The sequence below is a fragment of the Entelurus aequoreus genome, linkage group LG01, assembly GCF_033978785.1.
Source record: "Entelurus aequoreus isolate RoL-2023_Sb linkage group LG01, RoL_Eaeq_v1.1, whole genome shotgun sequence".
In the NCBI taxonomy this organism is placed as follows: Eukaryota; Metazoa; Chordata; class Actinopteri; order Syngnathiformes; family Syngnathidae; genus Entelurus; species Entelurus aequoreus.
The window spans coordinates 48,765,705-48,785,086 of NC_084731.1; the positions used below are offsets into that span (position 1 = coordinate 48,765,705).

At 43.3% G+C, this 19,382-nt stretch overlaps 1 protein-coding gene across 5 annotated transcripts in view; it reads left to right on the top strand.

The window, feature by feature from the left end:
* Positions 1-19,382, top strand: part of LOC133653962 (protein polybromo-1-like) — a 123,095-nt gene that overhangs the window by 95,528 nt on the left and 8,185 nt on the right. For 2 of the 5 annotated variants that reach the window (XM_062053844.1, XM_062053852.1), the window contains exons 23-25: positions 1,283-1,466; positions 3,590-4,080; positions 4,147-4,299. In XM_062053844.1, coding sequence (XP_061909828.1) covers positions 1,283-1,466; positions 3,590-4,080; positions 4,147-4,299 — 828 coding nt within the window. The remainder of the gene's footprint in view (positions 1-1,282; positions 1,467-3,589; positions 4,081-4,146; positions 4,300-19,382) is intronic. The other 3 variants (XM_062053868.1, XM_062053875.1, XM_062053861.1) reach the window with 3 other exon arrangements.

The following is a 19,382-nucleotide window of genomic DNA, read 5'->3' on the forward strand; positions in this document are numbered from 1 at the left end:
ATGGATTATCTTGGAAAAAAATAAGTGCTCACTAAGACAAATTTAGACATATTTTTTAACAATTTTTGGGAGGAATAGGTATTTTGTTTATATAGTAAAAGTTGTAGATGTTTAAGTTCAAATCATGAAAAATGGGAGCAAAAACAAAAGTGGTGTGTTTATATTTTTGTTCAGTATATACAGTAAATATATACAGTATATATACAGTTATATTGTAAAGACCTGCTGGTGTTAATTTGTAATGTTTTTGTGGATTTGATTTAATGTATTTCCCGTGTTTTTAAACACACTTGGCTGAAAGCATATTGGCGGAGAATGAGGAAGTGTTGTTGTGTGTCCGGGGAAGCACAGAGACTAAAGTGTTTGCACAGGAGGTAACACCTGTTGGAATTGTGCTGTTTGATTGGCAATAAAAGTTGAAAATAGCGTCAGAATTTTTTGTGACTTCTTCTGGGGGCTAAAATACATTATATAACTTTAATTTGTTTTCCAGTAAAAAACAAACAAACTTTATTTTCAAGGTGTGGCGGCAATGAAAATGCTGTGGCGGTGCGCCACATTTAGTTACATTAAGGGGAAAACCCCTTAAGAGAAAACCCTGACCTTGTGTGCTCATAGGAGGACATTTAGATCTTAACTGACTGTCCAACTTTGCACAAGTAAACACACAGCATGACTGCTTTTACAACAGATTTTAGATGCATGCCGGACGGGACCAATGTCAATATCGGATCAGGACTCCCTAGTATAGCCAAGATATTGTTTAAGCATTCTGAGTTTTTGAAAGGGCGCTTTCATTCTGACCGATGCAGCTTTGATAGATAGACGTTTAATAGACTGGTTTATCAGAACAGGAAATCCACTGACCAACTTCCATCTCAAATAATAATATTCAGCCAATCAAATATTTACATTCCAGTGTGACTCTAAATACAGAGAGAGACGAAAGAGAAGAGGAGAGAGGGAAACGGAAAATGGAGTGAGAGCTACGGTGAAAGAAGAGAAACAAGTGAGACATACAAAGTGAGAGGGCAGAGACGAGTGCCGACAGATTCTAATAAATGTTCCTGCAGACCATTTTAGTCTAGGTTTAAAATCCCGGCAGGACAAGCTAACGTGAATCAACTACAAGGGTGCATCAATTCAATATACTAAAAATTGTAAGGCAACTTTGACAATATGATGTTTACGACCTTTTGCTTGAGATTGTTTTCTCTAACTGGACTGATTAGAAAACTCCTGTCCTGGTGGAATGTTTGCACACATGTTTGTTGTCTCCCAGGGAAGTGTGTGGTGTCATCCTTCAAAGAGTACTTGTCTTGTCGGCCGACTGAAGTGCCTGAAGAGAATGTTCTGCTGTGTGAGAGTCGCTACATCGAAAGTGAGAAGCAAATGAAGCGATATAAAGGCCTCAAGCGCTTTTCGTCGTCCGCAAAGGTGGTGGAAGATGAAATCTACTATTTTAGGTAAGGGAACTTGTATACATCTGATTTATTTTTTTATGTTTCACAAACTACGGCTGGGAATCTCAGCCTACCTCACGATAGGATAAATGGCTGACGATAATGATAATATCTCGTTACAGCAATGCAGATCGTACTTGATAATCTCCAATATAGTGTGTTTTTTCTTCTTCTGTGACTACGGCCCAGTTTTCATCTACTCGCGTCAGGAGCGTCCCCTGAACATGTATAACAATTACTCACTAAGGAGGAACGATGAAAGACGTTTACAGCCGTCCACGTTTAGCAATAAGTTAATTTCTGTAAAGTAGGAATTCTTACCTATAAATGAAACATTTTCAAAGTAAAAGCGTAAAACTAAATATGTTAATAATTTTAGGGCCCTTTAGACAGGAAATAACACTGTTATAGTCACTTTTACACCGATATAGAAGACATAATAAAAATAAAATAAGACATACACTGTACTGTAATAGATATAAGACATAGTGTACAGCAAGGGTCCCCAAACTTTTTGACCTGGGGGCCGCATTGTGTAAAAAAAATTGGCCGGAGGCCGGTTTGTATATATATACAGTCGCGATCAAAAGTTTACATACAATTGTAATGAACGTAATGTCATAGCTGTCTTGAGTTTCCAATAATTTCTACAACTCTTATTTTTTTGTGATAGAGTGATTGGAGCACATACTTGTTGGTCACAAAAAACATTCATGAAGTTTGGTTATTTTATTAATTTATTATGAGCCTACTGAAAATGTGACCAAATCTGCTGGGTCAAAAGTATACATACAGCAATGTTAATGTTTGGTTACATGTCCCTTGGCAAGTTTCACTGCAATAAGGTGCTTTTGGTAGCCATCCACAAGCTTCTGGCAAGCTTCTGGTTGAATTTTTGACCACTCCACTTGACAAAATTGGTGCAGTTCAGCTAAATGTGTTGGTATTCTGACATGGACTTGTTTCTTCAGCATTGTCCACATGTTTAAGTCAGGACTTTGGGAAGGCCATTCTAAAACCTTAATTCTAGCCTGATTTAGCCATTCCTTTACCACTTTTGACGTGTGTTTGGGGTCATTGTCCTGTTGGAACACCCAACTGTGCCCAAGACCCAACCTCAGGGTTGATGATTTTAGGTTGTCCTGAAGAATTAGGAGGTAATCCTCCTTTTTCATTGTCCCATTTAAAGCACCAGTTCCATTGGCAGCAAAACAGGCCCAGAGCATAATGCTACCACCATGTTTGATGGTAGGCATGTTGTTCCTGGGATTAAAGGCCTAACCTTTTCTCCTCCAAACATATTGCTGGGTATTGTGGCCAAACAGCTCAATTTTTGTTTCATCTGACATCACATGGACAAAGATAAGACCGTCTGGAGGAAAGTTCTGTGGTGCTGTCAGTTCTTTGTCCAGGAAGTGAAGTGAATTATATTTACATAGCGCTTTTCTCAAGAGACTCAAAGCCCTTTACATAGCGAAACCCATTATTTACATCTTTAATCTACATTTAAACCAGTGCGGGTGTCACTGGGAGCAGGTGGGTAAAGTGTTTTGCTCAAGGACACAACAGCAGCGACTTGGATGGCGGAAGCGGGGATCAAACCTGGAACCTTCAAGTTTCCGGCACGGCCGCTCTACCAACCGAGCCAAGGCATCAGGAAGTGAGGTTTACACTAGTGGCACCTGTTTACAAAAGAAATGACTGCCAGAGTCTCTAATTAGCGCTGGGTCGTTAACAGTTGTGGGTGTAGGCAACATCCTGATGTAGTTTTGATTAACTCCACAAAAAGACAGCTTTGTCTAGCTCTGCACGCCCTTTTTTAAAAGTTGTTGTCATACTGTTGTGTACTTATCAGCGACTAATGCTGACTGAGCGGTTTGCTCCTTACTGCTATTACAATAATGTTGTGCTGTTGAGCAATATACTTGTTAATAAATGACCAGGTGGTGAAAGAGTCTTTCTCATGCACTCCAAAACATTATTAAAGTTATTAGTTCTCGTATTTCAGGAGTAACGGCCTCTCTCCAATCATAGCCCCCTTGTGCTCTTTATCGCTATTGACATGACAATAATTACTGTTCCTTTCTAGGCTATGGTTTTTAAGCGTCTGTATTTTCCTTACACAGAAAGCTCATCATTCCTCAAAAGGAGCCATCGCCTCTGCTGGACAGGAAAATTGAAGAACTGGAGGCTAAGTTTGCTGACATGACAGACGAGGAGCTGGAGGAGCTTGGCGATGACGACGGCGAGCTGGACCTTTCTCTGCCTCGGATGCATTCCTCCATGTGCAGCGACATGGACCTAATGACCTACACGCCACCTCAGGTCCGTCATGTTGAACGTAAACGCGTTGGAGAAGAAGAGTTGACTGTGTCGCTCGTAGCATTTTTGCCATCCAATCTCCTGTGTATGCAGTCAACAGCCAAGTCTCTAAAGGGTCTTTCCAAGAAGGAGGGCTCCAAGCGGAAAATCAACATGAGCGGCTACATCCTGTTCAGCAGCGAGATGCGAGCCGTCATTAAAGCCCGGCACCCGGACTTTTCCTTCGGCGAGCTGAGCCGCCTCGTCGGCACGGAGTGGAGGAACCTGGAGGGTTCTAAAAAAGCCGAGTACGAAGGTGAGGGGAACAAAAGTAAGGTTAAAACAAGAATGTCAAACTGAATTTATTTTTGATGTGGCACAGAGCGAGCAGCGAAGGTGGCTGAGCAGCAGGAGCGTGACAGGACTCACTACCAGACGTCCCCTAGAGCAGGTACCCCAGTAGGGGCGCTAATCGGGGTGGTGCCTCCTCCAACCCCTATGGGGATGCTTAATACCAGCATGACGCCTGTGTCAGGTAACCCCTCAGAGTTGCAGATGGACCCCAGTGTCAACTAGTGGGCTTCCCTGTTTGATTACTCTCATGTCATCATAACAGCATCTTTGTGACTCAACATCTCTGTGCTAATATAATCAATGTGTTGTGTTAGCGCTAACATCACCACATCACACGGGGAAGCCTTTAAATCCACCAAAACCCCTCCTAGCTGTGCGACTCCCTGAAATGCCACGTCTTAGTAGGAGAGCCGTTATCGCCACCACACCTTAAACACACACCTGCTTCCTTTCTACCAATCTGACTTGCTGTAGGGGATACCTGTACCAATAGGCTGCAATGTAGCATGTGCCATTATCATATGAGAAGAAAACCTCTTAAAGGTCCTGTTTTATAAGTGGCAGATTCTGTACAATTGTGTAGGGGAAGTTTGTGGCACACAGGTGTTAGTGTGTGTGCCTCACAATACAAAGGTCCTGGGTTCGATCCTGGGCTCGGGGTGATTCTGTGTGGAGTTTGCATGTTCTCCCCGTGACTGTGTGGGTTCCCTCCGGGTACTCCGGCTTCCTCCCACCTCCAAAGACATGCACCTGGGGATAGGTTGATTGGCAACACTAAATTGTTCCTAGTGTGTGAATGCGAGTGTGAATGTTGTCTGTCTATCTGTGTTGGCCCTGTGATGAGGTGGCGACTTGTCCAGGGTGTACGCCGCCTTCCGCCTGAATGCAGCTGAGATAGGCTCCAGCGACCCCGAAAGGGACAAACGGTAGAAAATGGATGGATGAAGTTTGTTGTCCACAATCTGGCCTTGATGCTGGAATTTAGACAGTTTAAAAGTGTTTGCATAAGTCCTATAGGGAACACACCGTTTTGTGTGTTTGTAGCTTCAATGCTAATGAGCTGTGTTTGTCCATGCCTTTTTTCAACAAGCGCTATTGTGCACTTTATCCACTTTTTACAAGTACACTGTAACTAATCTGCACTTGTCCAAGGTGATAGACGCCATATATATCACATACTTTGACTTGGACTCAGACAAACTTTAATGATCCACAAGGGAAATTGTTCCACACAGTAGCTCAGTTACAAAGGATCTAAAGGATAATGCACAGATGGACACAAAATGAGGGCGTAAACAAAAGGTATACAGTAGACTAAAAATGTACCCTTTGTAGCAATATACAATATAACATATACAGTATGTCACTATATACAGCACACATACTGCTATACACACGCCTAACCAGGCCTTTTTTTCTCTCAAGGAATTGTGAAATAAAATCATGTCTTCAGTGAAGCCCAGAACATTTCCCAAGTTTTAGTTTAGAGAAAATGAAAGATTGGCCTGGCCCACTAGGATCCCTCTTTATGTTTGTGAACTTTATAGTCTATACATCAGGGGTCTCAAACTCAATTTGCCTGGGGGCCACTGGATGCAGAGCCTGGGTGAGGCTGGGCCGCAAGAAAATATTTCTTAAAAAAATTATTTTTAAATGTCTTTATTTTTATTTTCAACACAAAATAAAATCAAAATATAAATGAACAAAATGAGAATTAAGTAAATAAATCAGTCATAAGTAATAACAAGAGAGGAGAAGTCTAGCAAAACTTCTAGCCATTATGGACAACACCTCCCACCCACTACACTCGGACCTTGCGGGGAGAATGAGCACGTTTGGTGGAAGGCTCAGACTCCCAAAATGCAACACAGAACGACACAGGAGGTCCTTCATACCGACAGCCATCAGACTGTATAATGCATATGTTCCTTGACTGCACTTAAATGTAGAGTATATGTAGTATATGTAGAATACATTTATATTATTTATATATTATATATATTATATTATTTATTATTATTCTTGTCTATTGTGAGCGAACTGTGGTGCTGAATTTCCCCCAGGGATCAATAAATCACTTTCTATTCTATTCTAACAATAATAATTTGATTTCTCCAGTCAGCAACAATGTATACACATACACATAATGTGCAACCCGGTTCACTCTCTCATCTCCCTGGTATTTTGCATACTCCTCAGCATGTCTTGTGGTATAATGACGTTTTAAATTGTATTTCTTGTGCACGGCAACTTTCTCTGTGCAAATAAGACACGTCGGAGTGCTCCTGTGCTCAACAAAGAAATATTGCATCTCCCACTTTTCCTGGAATTGTCTTTGCTCATCACCATAGGTGGATTAATGACCGGGCCTACCGGGCCCAGGCCCAGGGGGCCAGAGGCCCCAAGGGGCCAGGCCAACTTGGCCCCGCGGCCGCGACCCAAGCAAAACTACTTTTGCAAAAATAATAATCTTAAGCCCCAAGGGGCCAGGCCAACTTGGCCCCGCGGCCATGATCCATAGAGGGTAAGAGGCCCCAAGGGGCCAGGTCAACTTGGCCCCGCGGCCGCGACCCACAGAGGGCCAGAGGCCCCAAGGGGCCAGGCCAACATGGCCCCGCGGCCATGATCCATAGACGGTCAGAGGCCCCAAGGGGCCAGGCCAACTTGGCCCCGCGGCCACGATCCATAGAGGGTCAGAGGCCCCAGGGGGCCAGGTCAACTTGGCCCCGCGGCCACGATCCATAGACGGTCAGAGGCCCCAAGGGGCCAGGCCAACTTGGCCCCGCGGCCACGACCCACAGAAGGCCAGAGGCCCCAAAGGGCCAGGCCAACTTGGCCCCGCGGCCGCGAGCCACAGAAGGCCAGAGGCCCCAAGGGGCCAGGTCAACTTGGCCCCGCGGCCACGATCCATAGAGGGTAAGAGGCCCCAAGGGGCCAGGTCAACTTGGCCCCGCGGCCGCGACCCACAGAGGGCCTGAGGTCCTAAGGGGTCAGGCCAACTTGGCCCCGCGGCCATGATCCATAGAGGGCCAGAGGCCCCGAGGGGTCAGGCCAACTTGGCCCCGATCCATAGAGGGTCAGAGGCCCCAAGGGGCCAGGCCAACTTGGCCCCGCGGCCACGACCCACAGAGGCCCCAAGGGGCCAGGCAAAATTGGCCCCGCGGCCATGATCCACAGAGGGCCAGAGGCTCTCAATCATTATTATCAAAGCTAATTCTCAAATTGGATGGATCACACAACCTCACTCACATATTCTTTATCAATTATTAAAGGTTGTTTCTGAATTTTGATCACAGAACTTAATGCAAATATTCTTGATTGATTGACAAAGCTCATTCTCAAATTTTGATTACACAACCTTACTCTGACAAATTATCATTATCAAAAAGCTCTATCTCGAATTTGGATCACAGAATCTCACTCAAGTATTCTTAGCTGTGCCCCTCCCCCATCAAGTCTTTCATAAACCGGTCTGTTCTTTTAGAATCTCCTCATTTGGTATTTTGAACTCGTGAGAGACTGCTCAAAATTTGGTTTCCTTTCCCTCAGTTCAGACTCAGAGATAATTTGAAATCATTCAACAAGAAGTTTAACGCGCGCACACACACACACACACACACACACTTGAGTTGAGCATTACTTGGAAATTCTTATATTTTCCATTTTGCTGTTATTATCAGCATCTTCCCATTTTGTCCTTTTCTTTCGAGAAAGTTTACAGTCTGACATTTGTCACTGCTGTCAGTTAATAACTTTTTGGTCTTTGACCCATTTTGTCATTTTCTCGATTCGATCGTCACTGACCACTCTCTCCTGTCTGGCAGACATCGTTGCTGCCATCATAGCTAGCAAGCTGCCTGCAGCGGGTCATCCCTATGTTCCCCGTCCCTATGTTACCCGGGTCCTATGTTCCCCTCTACCGGGGAACTAAGGACCCTTTTTAAAAAAAAGGGTTCTATGTTCCCCGCTGCGGGGAACGTACAACACTTTTTCCAGAAAAGGGTTCTATGTTCCCCGCTGCTTCCAATGCGCGACTAAGTAAGACGCACGCAGACACGCATGACAGAGACGCGTTTAAGTTGTCGAAGGAAGGAAGTTCGCGTTTGAGTTGCTCTATCTGCTGCCGCACGCCCTGTGACAGGTTAGGTTTAGGGATGGTTTTGGTCAGGGCACAATTTCGCCAAAAAAGTGCTCCACAACGCCCTGTGACAGGTTAGGTTTAGGGATAGTTTTGGTCAGGGCACAATTTCGCCAAAAAAAAGTGCTCCACAACGCCCTGTGACAGGTTAGGTTTAGGGATGGTTTTGGTCAGGGCACAATTTCGCAATTTCGCCAGATACAATGCAGGGAACATAGGACCCTTTTTTAGAAAAAGGGTCCTAAGTTCCCCGGTCGCATACAAAGACCCAGGAACAACCGGGGAACATAGGACCCGGGGAACATAGGACCCGGGGAACATAGGCACGCTCCCGCCTGCAGATAGCAACATTTTGGTGTCCTTTGGGAAAATATTTAGAAAGAAGACAAAAGTACACACAGTTGTACAACTATTATCTTTATGATCTTTTTTTTGTTAGTTTCTCTGTTACTGTGTGTGGCCAATTAAGCGACTTTTGGCCATACCTGGCTGGTGACATTTAGCGACTTTCTGGTTGATGTTAAGATTAATAATAGCAACAGTTCTCTTCATCTTAATGCAATTTATTGTGTCTGTCTCTCCACATTTTGCCATTAGGTACTTTGAGCTCTTGTTGGTCAGTCACTCTAAGGTACATTGTTGCTGCCATCATAGCTAGCAAGCTGCCTGCAGATAGCGACATTTTGGTGTCCTTTGAGAAATATTAAGAAAGAAGACAAAAGTACAAGACATTGTACGATTACTATCTTTTTAAAATTATTTGTTTCACTGTGTGATTGACCGACTTTGCCGCTAGATTTCGCGTCTTTTGGCCATACCTGGCTAGCGACTAAAAACATCATTTAGCGACTTTTTGGTTGTGAAGATAAGTGGTAAAAGCAGATCTTCCTGTTGGTCTTCCCACATTTTGCCATTTGGTACTTTGCACTCTTCTTGGTCACTCCAAGGCATTTGTCCCTGCCTTCAGCTAGTCACTTGGCTCTTTTGGAATATATTTCACTGTAATTGGCTCTCTCTCTCTCTTTCTCCTCAGTACAAATCAGCCTGTTCCCTTGCCATTCATCACTGACCACTCTGCTCTCCTGTCTGTCAGACATTATTGCTGCTTGCAGATAGCTTGGGGTCCTTAGAGAAAATATCAGAAGAGAAAAGTACACAATTATCTTAATTATCTTTTTTATTCAGTCAGTCCTTCAGTGAGTCCCAGTGTGTTGGCGATTAAGCAACGTTGGCATTCAATTAGCGACTTTTGGCCATACATGGCTGGCGACTCAAAAAACTAGAAAAAAAGTACAAAAAGTTGTACAATTAATATCTTTATTATCCTTAATTCCCCTGAATCCTAGAGTGTGTTGCAATTAAGCAACTTTGCTGCTAGGTTTAGCGACTCTTGTTTTGGGCATACCTGGCTAGCGACTACAAACATTATTCAGCAACTTTTTGGCTGTTAAGATTAACGTTAATAAATTAAATCCTAATACAATTTATTGTGTTGGTCTCGCCATCTTGCTATTAGGTACTTTGAATTCTTGTTGGTCTCTGCTAAGGTATCTGGCTGTTGTCTTTGCCTTCAGTTAGTCACTTGGCTCTGGAATATATTTAACTGTACTTGGCTCTCTCTTTCTCCTCAGTACAAATCAGTCTGTTCCCTTGCCATTTAGACATTTTCTTGATTGGATCATCACTGACCACTCTGCTCTCCTGCTGTCTATCAGACATTGTTGCTCCCATCATAGCTAGCAAGCTGCCTTGGTGTCCTTTGTGAAAATATTTAGATAGAAGACTAAAGTGCACAAAGGTGTACAATTATTATCTTTTCAAAATATTTGTTTCACTGTCAGTGTGATTGACCGACTTTGCCGCTAGATTTCGCGTCTTTTGGCCATACCTGGCTAGCGACTGAAAACATCATTTAGCAACTTTTTGGTTGTGAAGATAAGAGGTAAAAGCAGATCTGCCTGTTGGTCTTTCCACATTTTGCCATTTGGTACTTTGCACTCTTCTTGGTCACTCCAAGGCATTTGTCCCTGCCTTCAGCTAGTCACTTGGCTCTTTTGGAATATATTTCACTGTAATTGGCTCTCTCTCTCTTTCTCCTCAGTACAAATCAGTCTGTTCCCTTGCCATTTAGACATTTTCTTGATTCGATCATCACTGACCACTCTGCTCTCCTGCTGTCTATCAGACGAATCAGTTGATTCTCTGCTCTCAATTGTCTATGCTAGTAAGCTGTTATTCTCTGCTTTGGAGTGTTGATGCTGGGTTGCTAGTTTTCTAAATCACCTCACACACTTGAAGGAAGCAGCACCGATCATAAACACACAAACAAACTCACACACACACACACACACACACACACACACACACACACACACACACACACACATAGTTGGTTTATCTGTTGTGATAGGCAAAGAGCCAATGTGCAAAGAAAGAAGGGAAATATGGATCATAAACGTTTAAGTGGAGGAGCTAGAAAAAAAATTCAGCAAGAAAAGAAAAAAAAGGAATCAGTTTTACTTGAGAGTGTTCCAAATATCTCCAGCTTCTTCAGTACAAAGACATCTGCTGAAAGCAATTCTATAAATGCTACTGCAAATTCAGCTAAGGTTAGCAATGCACCTGAGCTAGCATGTAGCTCCCAAGATCCTGAGACCACTACAAGTGTAGACACTGAACCAAATGCTTCTGATGCTTATGATTCAACCAATTCAGCAGTAGCCAGTTGCTCGGATGAATGTGAGGTCACTGCACCTCTGGACAGCATAGAAAATGAGCTGAATCTTTCTTCAACACCATCTACAGTGACAACTCTACCTAGTGATCCCGCTAAATGGGCTGAGACCCTCACTGAGTCAATGAAGGAAGTTCTTATTCAAAGAGGTGCAAAATCATTTCACAACCGTCACAGCCATTATCCAGCTTCTGTGAGGAACAGTGGGCTAGGAGGCAAAACCCGATGCCTAAACAATGAACATTTTACTTCACACTTGCCCAATGGACAACGAGTACAAAGAGAGTGGCTGATGTACTCTCCCTCTACTGGTAATGTTTACTGCTTTGCATGCAAACTGTTTTCCCCAAAAACGCATTCTTTTGTGACAGGCTATTGTGATTGGAAACACTCAGAAAGATTTGGTGAACATGAGCGAAGTGCTGAGCACATAACCTGCATGCAAGCAGTCTTGAACCGCGCCAAAGGTGCCACAGTTGATGCAGACCTGTTCAAACAGTTTCAGGCAGAGAGCAGCTATTGGAGGCAGGTGTTACAAAGAGTTGTTGCAGTCATTAAATTCCTTGCAGAAAGGGGCCTTGCATTTAGGGGTAAAAATGAATCGTTAGGGTCTCCTCTCAATGGGAACTACCTTGGTATTCTGGAGGTCCTGGCTGAATTTGATCCCTTTCTAAAGGATCACATCAGAAAGTTTGGGCAGATGGGTCGAGGTAATACCTCATATCTGTCCTCCACCATTTGTGAGGAATTCATTGAATTGATGGGTGCAAAAACCAAACAGGCTATAGCAGATGAACTGCAAGCAAGCAAATACTACTCTATCATTGTGGATTCAACCCCAGATTTATCTCATGTGGACCAATTGACATTCATATTCCGTTTTGTTAGCAAAGAGGGCAGTGTTGTTGAACGCTTTGTGGGTTTTGAGCCCATTACTAGCCATACAGGTGAAAGTTTGGCTAACTGTGTCATGTCTGTGTTGGAAAATCTAGGGTTAGAGCTGTCAAATTGCAGGGGGCAGGCTTATGATAATGCCAGCAACATGTCAGGGAGGTATAATGGGTTGCAGGCTCACTTAAAGAAAAGCAACCCATTAATACACTATATTCCATGTGCAGCTCACTCTTTGAATTTGGTGGGAGTCAACAGCATTGACAGATGTGGAAATGAAGTCTCTAAGTATTTTGACTTGATTCAGTCTATTTACAACTTCACAACTGCATCCACACACCGATGGGACAGGGTATTTGGCAATTCCAACATAGATCTCACACTTAAAGCTTTATCCAACACGCGTTGGAGTTGCCGTGCAGAATCTACCAAAGCACTGTGGCAGAACTACAGTAAAATAAAAGCAGCACTACAGGTTATTTCCACTGATGACACAGAGAAACGAGACACACGAACTGAAGCTGACAGTCTAGTGCGGAAGCTGGATTCACTTGAGATGGCCTTCATGGCAGGCTTTTGGGACACTGTTCTGTCCAGATTTCAGGCCACAAGTCTGCAACTTCAAAAAGCAGACATGGACCTTGGTACAGCAGTTAGATTGCTGGAATCTCTGCGCACCTTTGTTCTCTCCCAAAGAGATCTATTTGATCATTTTGAGCAGAAAGCCTTAAACATGTTGGGTGGCACCCCATCTTACAGGGCTGAACGGACGAGGAAACGTAAAAAGTTTGCTGATGAATCAGCATCCCCAGATGTTGTGCTTGAGGGAAGGCAACTGTTTCAAATAGAGACATTTATTGCCTCTATTGATCAACTGAGTTCAAGCCTTAATCACCGTCTGGAGGCCTACAAACATCTGAACAATTTGTTCAGTGTCCTTTTCTCTTTGGATACAGAGTCCAATGCTTCAGTCCTTCACAAGGCCAAGATTCTCACTGAATCATACCCATCTGACCTCAATGAAAGTCTTGGACAGGAGCTTATACAGTTCAAATCTTTTATACAGCTCAACAACACTGATGAGGAGAGGACCCCTTCAGGACTGCTCAAAACAATAATACATTTTGGACTACAGCCTACGTTTCCTAATACATACATTGCGCTACAGATTTTTCTCACTCTACCGGTCAGTAACTGTGAGGGAGAACGCTCATTCTCTCTTTTGTCAAGAGTAAAAAATGAGCTGCGCACAAGAATGACTCAGAAAAGATTAAATGCGTTATCTCTAATGGCAATTGAGAGTGAGCTGACAAGAGAGTTGGACTTCAATGATGTGGTGGATGATTTTGCAAAATTGAAAGCACGAAAGAAACCCCTTGCTTAAAGGTGCACTGTGTAAGATTTTTAGGTTATTTCCAGAATTCACCCATTCACTAATGTTAGGCTACCTGTTTTCATGAATACTTACCACCACCATAAAATTCTAAGTATCCATTATGACTTGGAGAATTGCACTTTTGCCATTTCTGGGAAGTGTCACCTGGATTGTGAAGATAGGATTGACTTTAGGCAGAAGCTTGGTGCTTTCTCTGGCAAACTGAACCTCAAGCTTCATTCTCTGCAGCTTTGCATTCTTGTGCAGACTTTCATCCACAAGGAACTTTTCAACTTCCCCACTATCGTGAAGGGGCCATCAAAAGATTTCAGTGTGTCCAGCATGTCTAGTCTCTTACTCTCCTTTCTTTGAGCCATCTCTTGTTTCTCATCTGCCCTACTCTCGAATTTTGCCTTCATGAATTTACTCCAGTTGAGTTCAACCTCCCTTTTTGCTTGTGCTGCTGCCTTGAAACCTCTGAAGCTCCTGGCTCTTCTGTAAAATTATTGACCTATTGACTGCGTTCAGTGTGCCCAACTTCTTCAGTTTGTAGTCCACCTTGCCACATTGTCTCTCCATCCCAATGTTGTGCACAGGGGTGCCATCAATGTTACTAGCCTGTTCACTGACAGGGTCCATTGGGAAGGTCTCCTCATCCATCCTCTGCCTGGCCAGGACAGTCTTCAGATGGGGCAGCATGAGATCTGTCAGCTGCTTCACTTCATCCAAGTATTCGGCAGCCACGTCTGACACTGAGTTCAGGACATGTCCAGTGCCTGTCCAGCCACTATAGCATTCTTGGAAATGGGCTATCTTGACCTGCATGCAGCCCTTGTACCATGAACTGGCCTACACCTTTCTTTGTGGTGCTCTCCGATGCATGTTATCATTTTACCTTTCTCCTTCTCCTCAAGCTTAACCACAAATAGATACAGACTTTGAGCCTCAATTTGCTGCACAGCTGCCGTTATGCCAATGTGTTTTCCTAAGATATTATTTTATTTTTAATGATAGAAGGGAGGAAAAGGGGGCAAAAATCATGTCCGATTTAGTTTTTTGGGTGGGTTGGGGGGTTTATTTCATGATAGCTACCAACTTCCAATACATAATATCTCTCAAATGACCCAATGCACCATCACTGAAGTGGGCGTAATCATTTTCAAAAATGTTTATTTTTAGGCCATTTATCCCCTCCCCCTGTGTCTGTGTGAAACCTGTGCTTGTCAGTGTCTGTGTGGTATACCTAATAGTGTGTGTGCAGTATGTGCACTCTTCTGTACAGTACAGTGTGCATGTCTGTTCACAGTATACAGTATTTCTTGCATAGTGCGTGCGTGTGTGTGCGCCCACACGCGCGGGGGGTTGAGGGGCCAAGACCATGTCAGGCCCAGGGGGCCAAAATTTCTTAATCCGCCCCTGCTCATCACTAACCTTTCTCTTCACTGCACGCTTTGAAAAAGACATGTTTGGGGTTGTGGAATATATTTGTATTTAACCGACGCACGCAGAATAATGTTATTTCCGCAATGTGTGTCGTTCCGCTTGTCCTCCCGACAGCAACACGGCGGTCGGTGGAAAGTACCAGGAAAAAGTGACGGCTCCCGGAGTGTTTTATGGCGTCACATAAAAATATATGTAGTATTCATCGTGTGAGGCAATGCAAATTAAACAATAAAAAAAACAAATAACGGTTAGAATTGGTCCAGGTTATCGGGGACTTTATTACTGACGGACAGGTGTCGCGGTGTGACTGCCCTCGTCTCCATGGCAACGTTTCTCTCGCTTTCACTCATTTGCCGCTTTTCCACTAACGCAGGGGTATTTTGGACCCAAATAACAAAAATCGTCTCTGTCTGGAGCCAACGGGAGGGGGCGGGGGGGGAGTTTGGGGGGCTCGCTGTGGAGTTTACAGTGAGAGAGAGAGAGAGCGAGCGAGGGAGGGAGAGAGAGCGAGAGCGCGTGCGGTCTCGTGGAAAAGCAGCAAAATGTTTCTCTGCTTGCATCACGCAAGTGACGTCAATGTTCGGCCCTTGAGAGCCATATACCACACCATGATTGGTAGATTCCTTGTAGCCCGGAAGAGTTAGGGCTACAAGGGATTCTGGGTATGTGTTATGTTGTGTTACGTGTGGATGTACTCCCAAAATGTGTTTGTCATTCTTGTTTGGTGTGGGTTCACATTGTGGTGCATATTTGTAACATTTATAAAGTTTTTTTTATACGGCCACCCTCAGTGTAACATGTGTGGCTGTTGACTAAGTATGCATTGCAGTCACTTACGTGTGTCTGTTGAAGCCGCATACAACATGTGACTGTGCTTGCACATTGTGAGTATGGAGAAAAAGTGGACGCAAAACCTCCTGCCCTCAATATTGTTACTTCAGTATTGTTGACTTAATATTGATGTCCTCAGTAATGTTGACGGGTGAAAATTGGGAGGGTTGGGAAGAATACTTCAGCTCCGAACACAGCGCTGTCAAGCGCCAAACTCGCGGGCTGCACTAACATTAAACGTTCATATTAAGGTGCGGGCCGCACAATGATGTCTCGCGGGCCGCAATTGGCCCGCGGGCCGCATGTTTGAGACCCCTGCTATACATTTAGAGTGATGTGATAATCAAACACTCTAGAAGTCTAGAATGAAAGAGTATATAAGAGAATTGACAGAGTGTGTACCTTCAGTGCTGAATGATGAGCAGAGACAGAGTTTGGAGTGTTTTCTTTAACTTGCTTTCCATGTTTATGTGCTCACTGTCCACTGTCCAGGAACTTGGAAAATGTTTTCGTGCCATTTTCTGTTTGACGCCCGCTATCATGCTAATTAGCTGCCTGAAAGCGGGTGACTTCACTGTAGAAATAGCCTGCATGTCTTCTAGCACATACGCTGCAATGGCTCGATCAATGTTGTCCTGGCTCGCAGTGCCTCCGTTAAAATCCAGCCGGTGAGGTGTGTCTCTCTTTACTAGCTTCGTCGAAGCATGTTGCTTTTGTAGCTGTTTCAGCAGATGTGAATTGCTGTTTTGGGGAGTAGATAGGATCTTTGATCCAAGCATACTTGCCAACCTTGAGACCTCCAATATCGGGAGGTGGGGGGTAAGGGGGGGGGGGGGGGGGGGAGGTTGTGAGGGGGGTGGTCGTGGTGGGGGGCGTGGTTATTTACAGCTAGAATTCACCAACTCGAGTATTTCATATATATTTCATATATATATATATATATATATATATATATATATATATATATATATATATATATATATATATATGAAATACTTGACTTTAAGTGAATTCTATATATATATATATATATATATATATATATATATATATATATATATATATATATATATATATATATATATATATATATATATTTTATTTACATAGAAAAAAGATATATATATATATATATATATATATATATATATATATATATATATATATATATATATATATATATTTTATTTACATAGAAAAAAGAAAAAAAATACTTGAATTTCAGTGTTCCGGTGGCTAGCCATTAGATGGCAGTATTGTCCTGTTTAACTTCTCCGTTCATGATGAGTATATCATTTCGGCCGCCATGTCTGTAATTTCCTCGTTCTTCTGCTTCGTCTCCTTGTTGTGTGCGCAGTTGTGCACTCTATAATAGCCCTGGATGTTATGACGTCTTTGGGCAGGCAAGCTGTTTTTATTGTGGGAAAGCGGACGTGAGAACAGGCTGTCCCCACTCAGTCTCAGGTCCGCATTGAGCTGGAGGGGGCGTGGCCTCCAGCTCCGGCTGAATACCGGGAGTTTGTCGGGAGAAAATCTCTGCCGGGAGGTTGTCGGGAGAGGTGCTGAATACCGGGATTCTCCCGCTAATAACGGGAGGGTTGGCAAGTATGGATCCAAGACACAACTTACATTTAACTAAAATGTTCTTTTCTTTGTGCTCGACAAAAGAAAAGTAGTGAGAATATCTCCATGTTAAGAAACTCAGCTTCGGCTCCGCCATGATGTCTTGTTAGTAAACACAGACACGCCCCCCCACCCCACACACACACACACACCCACACACACAGGGCGCGGCACGCCTCTTCTCTTGTGACACAGGAATAATCAGAAGGACGACACCGCAACTCTCCAATAAAACACACTCAGATATTCTCAGTTTCTAGCCAATACTACATTAAAAATAACGTAAAATAACGCAGTAACGCATCATGTAGTAACGGTAACTGAGTTACTGAATATAAAAAATAACGCGTTAGACTACTCGTTACCGCCGAGAATAACGGCGTTACAGTAACGCGTTACAGTAGTAACGCGTTAGTCCCAACACTGAACATGATATATGCCATATATCCAGAGGTGGGTAGTAACGCACATTTACTCAGTTACATTTACTTAAGTAACTTTTTGAAAAACATGTACTTGTCAGAGTAGTGTAAGTTGAATGTAACTTACGTTGGTCTATTTTCTATCTTTTTTCATATATTAGTAGGAGTGCCCATTAAAGGAGTCATATTATTATAATTTTTTTCTAAATTTATAAGACTATCTTGTGGTCTACAAAACATGTAATGGTGGTTCTGTGGTCAAAATATTGCATAGATTATGTTTTACAGACCATCTTCAAGCCGCTTTCTGACCGTCGCTTCAGGATGCGCCGTTTGTGGGCGTTCTTATTTATGTGGCTCACCTTCGACAGCGTCTTCTCCCCGTCATCTTTGTTGTAGCGGTGTAGCGTGCAAGGAAGGGAGTGGAAGAAGTGTCAAAAGATGGAGCTAACTGTTTTAATGACATTCAGACTTTACTGAAATCAAATCATGAGCAGCATCTCCTCATCGGTGGCTCAATAATGAAACATCAACGACGAGAAAAACTGTCTGACTGAAACCCTCTAATAACTAAAGTTCCGTGGGTGAATAATGTAAACTCACTACAGTTTTTAGCGCTTTGATAGCTAGTCTGCTGACAGATATAAGTAAGAACTTTACACTACTTTATATTAGAAATGGCAACAGCGGAAGATGAATGCCACATACATGTAACTAGAAGATAGTGAAAAAGAAGAAGCTTATCGACTACGTCATCGTCACAGACTCCAATGGCGGACGCACACACATTTTCAGTACTTATGCATATCCCAAATACAGATCAGCAGGTAAGAAAAGTTGGTTTTGCATAATATTGCGAAATAAAACACCACATAATGTCTGCTAATGGGTGCCATTTTGTGGTCATTATACACACACCATAATAATACTGGTATGTTCAATGCACCGACAATCCATCAAGCTTCATAGTTTACCGAAGTCATACTAAAACATGTTGACAGATTTTTGAGCGCCGTGTGTAATGTTCTATATTCTCAATGGAACATTTAAAGTTATGGTGACGTTTACTGGCGTATCTCTTATGTGTGACTGCCATCTACTGGTCACACTTATTACACCATGTTCCAAATAAAATAGCTTCGAGGTTGGTAAGCACAACCAGAATTATGCCGTACATCAGTGGCGTGCGGTGAGGTTCATGTCAGGTGAGGCACTGACTTCATCGCAGTCAGATTTACAAACATATGAACCCTAAATAGTATCTTATTCACCATGTGATTGGCAGCAGTTAACGGGTTATGTTTAAAAGCTCATACCAGCATTCTTTCCTGCTTGGCACTCAGCATCAAGGGTTGGAATTGGGGGTTAAATCACCAAAAATGATTCCCAGGCACGGCGCCGCTGCTGCCCACTGCTCCCCACTGCTCCCCTCACCTCCCAGGGGGTGAACAAGGGGATGGGTCAAATGCAGAGGACAAATTTCACCACACCTAGTGCGTGTGTGACAATCATTGGCAGGGGCGCTGAAAAGGGGGGGTAAAGGAGACGGATTCTAGGGGCCCATGATGGAGGGGGGCCCAGAGAGGCCCCTAATGATGATGAAATTATAATACAGAAAAAATAATGGGTGTCCTGTAAAGATTCTTTTCATGGGGCCCAAAATCCCTAGCGGCGCCCCTGATCATTGGTATACTTAACTTTAACTTTACACTTACAAATTGTAGCACACAGAAAAGCACATTTAATAAAAAAAACGTTATTGTGCCGTTAGGGGTGCATGTCTGATGCAAGGGCTGTTTAACACCTT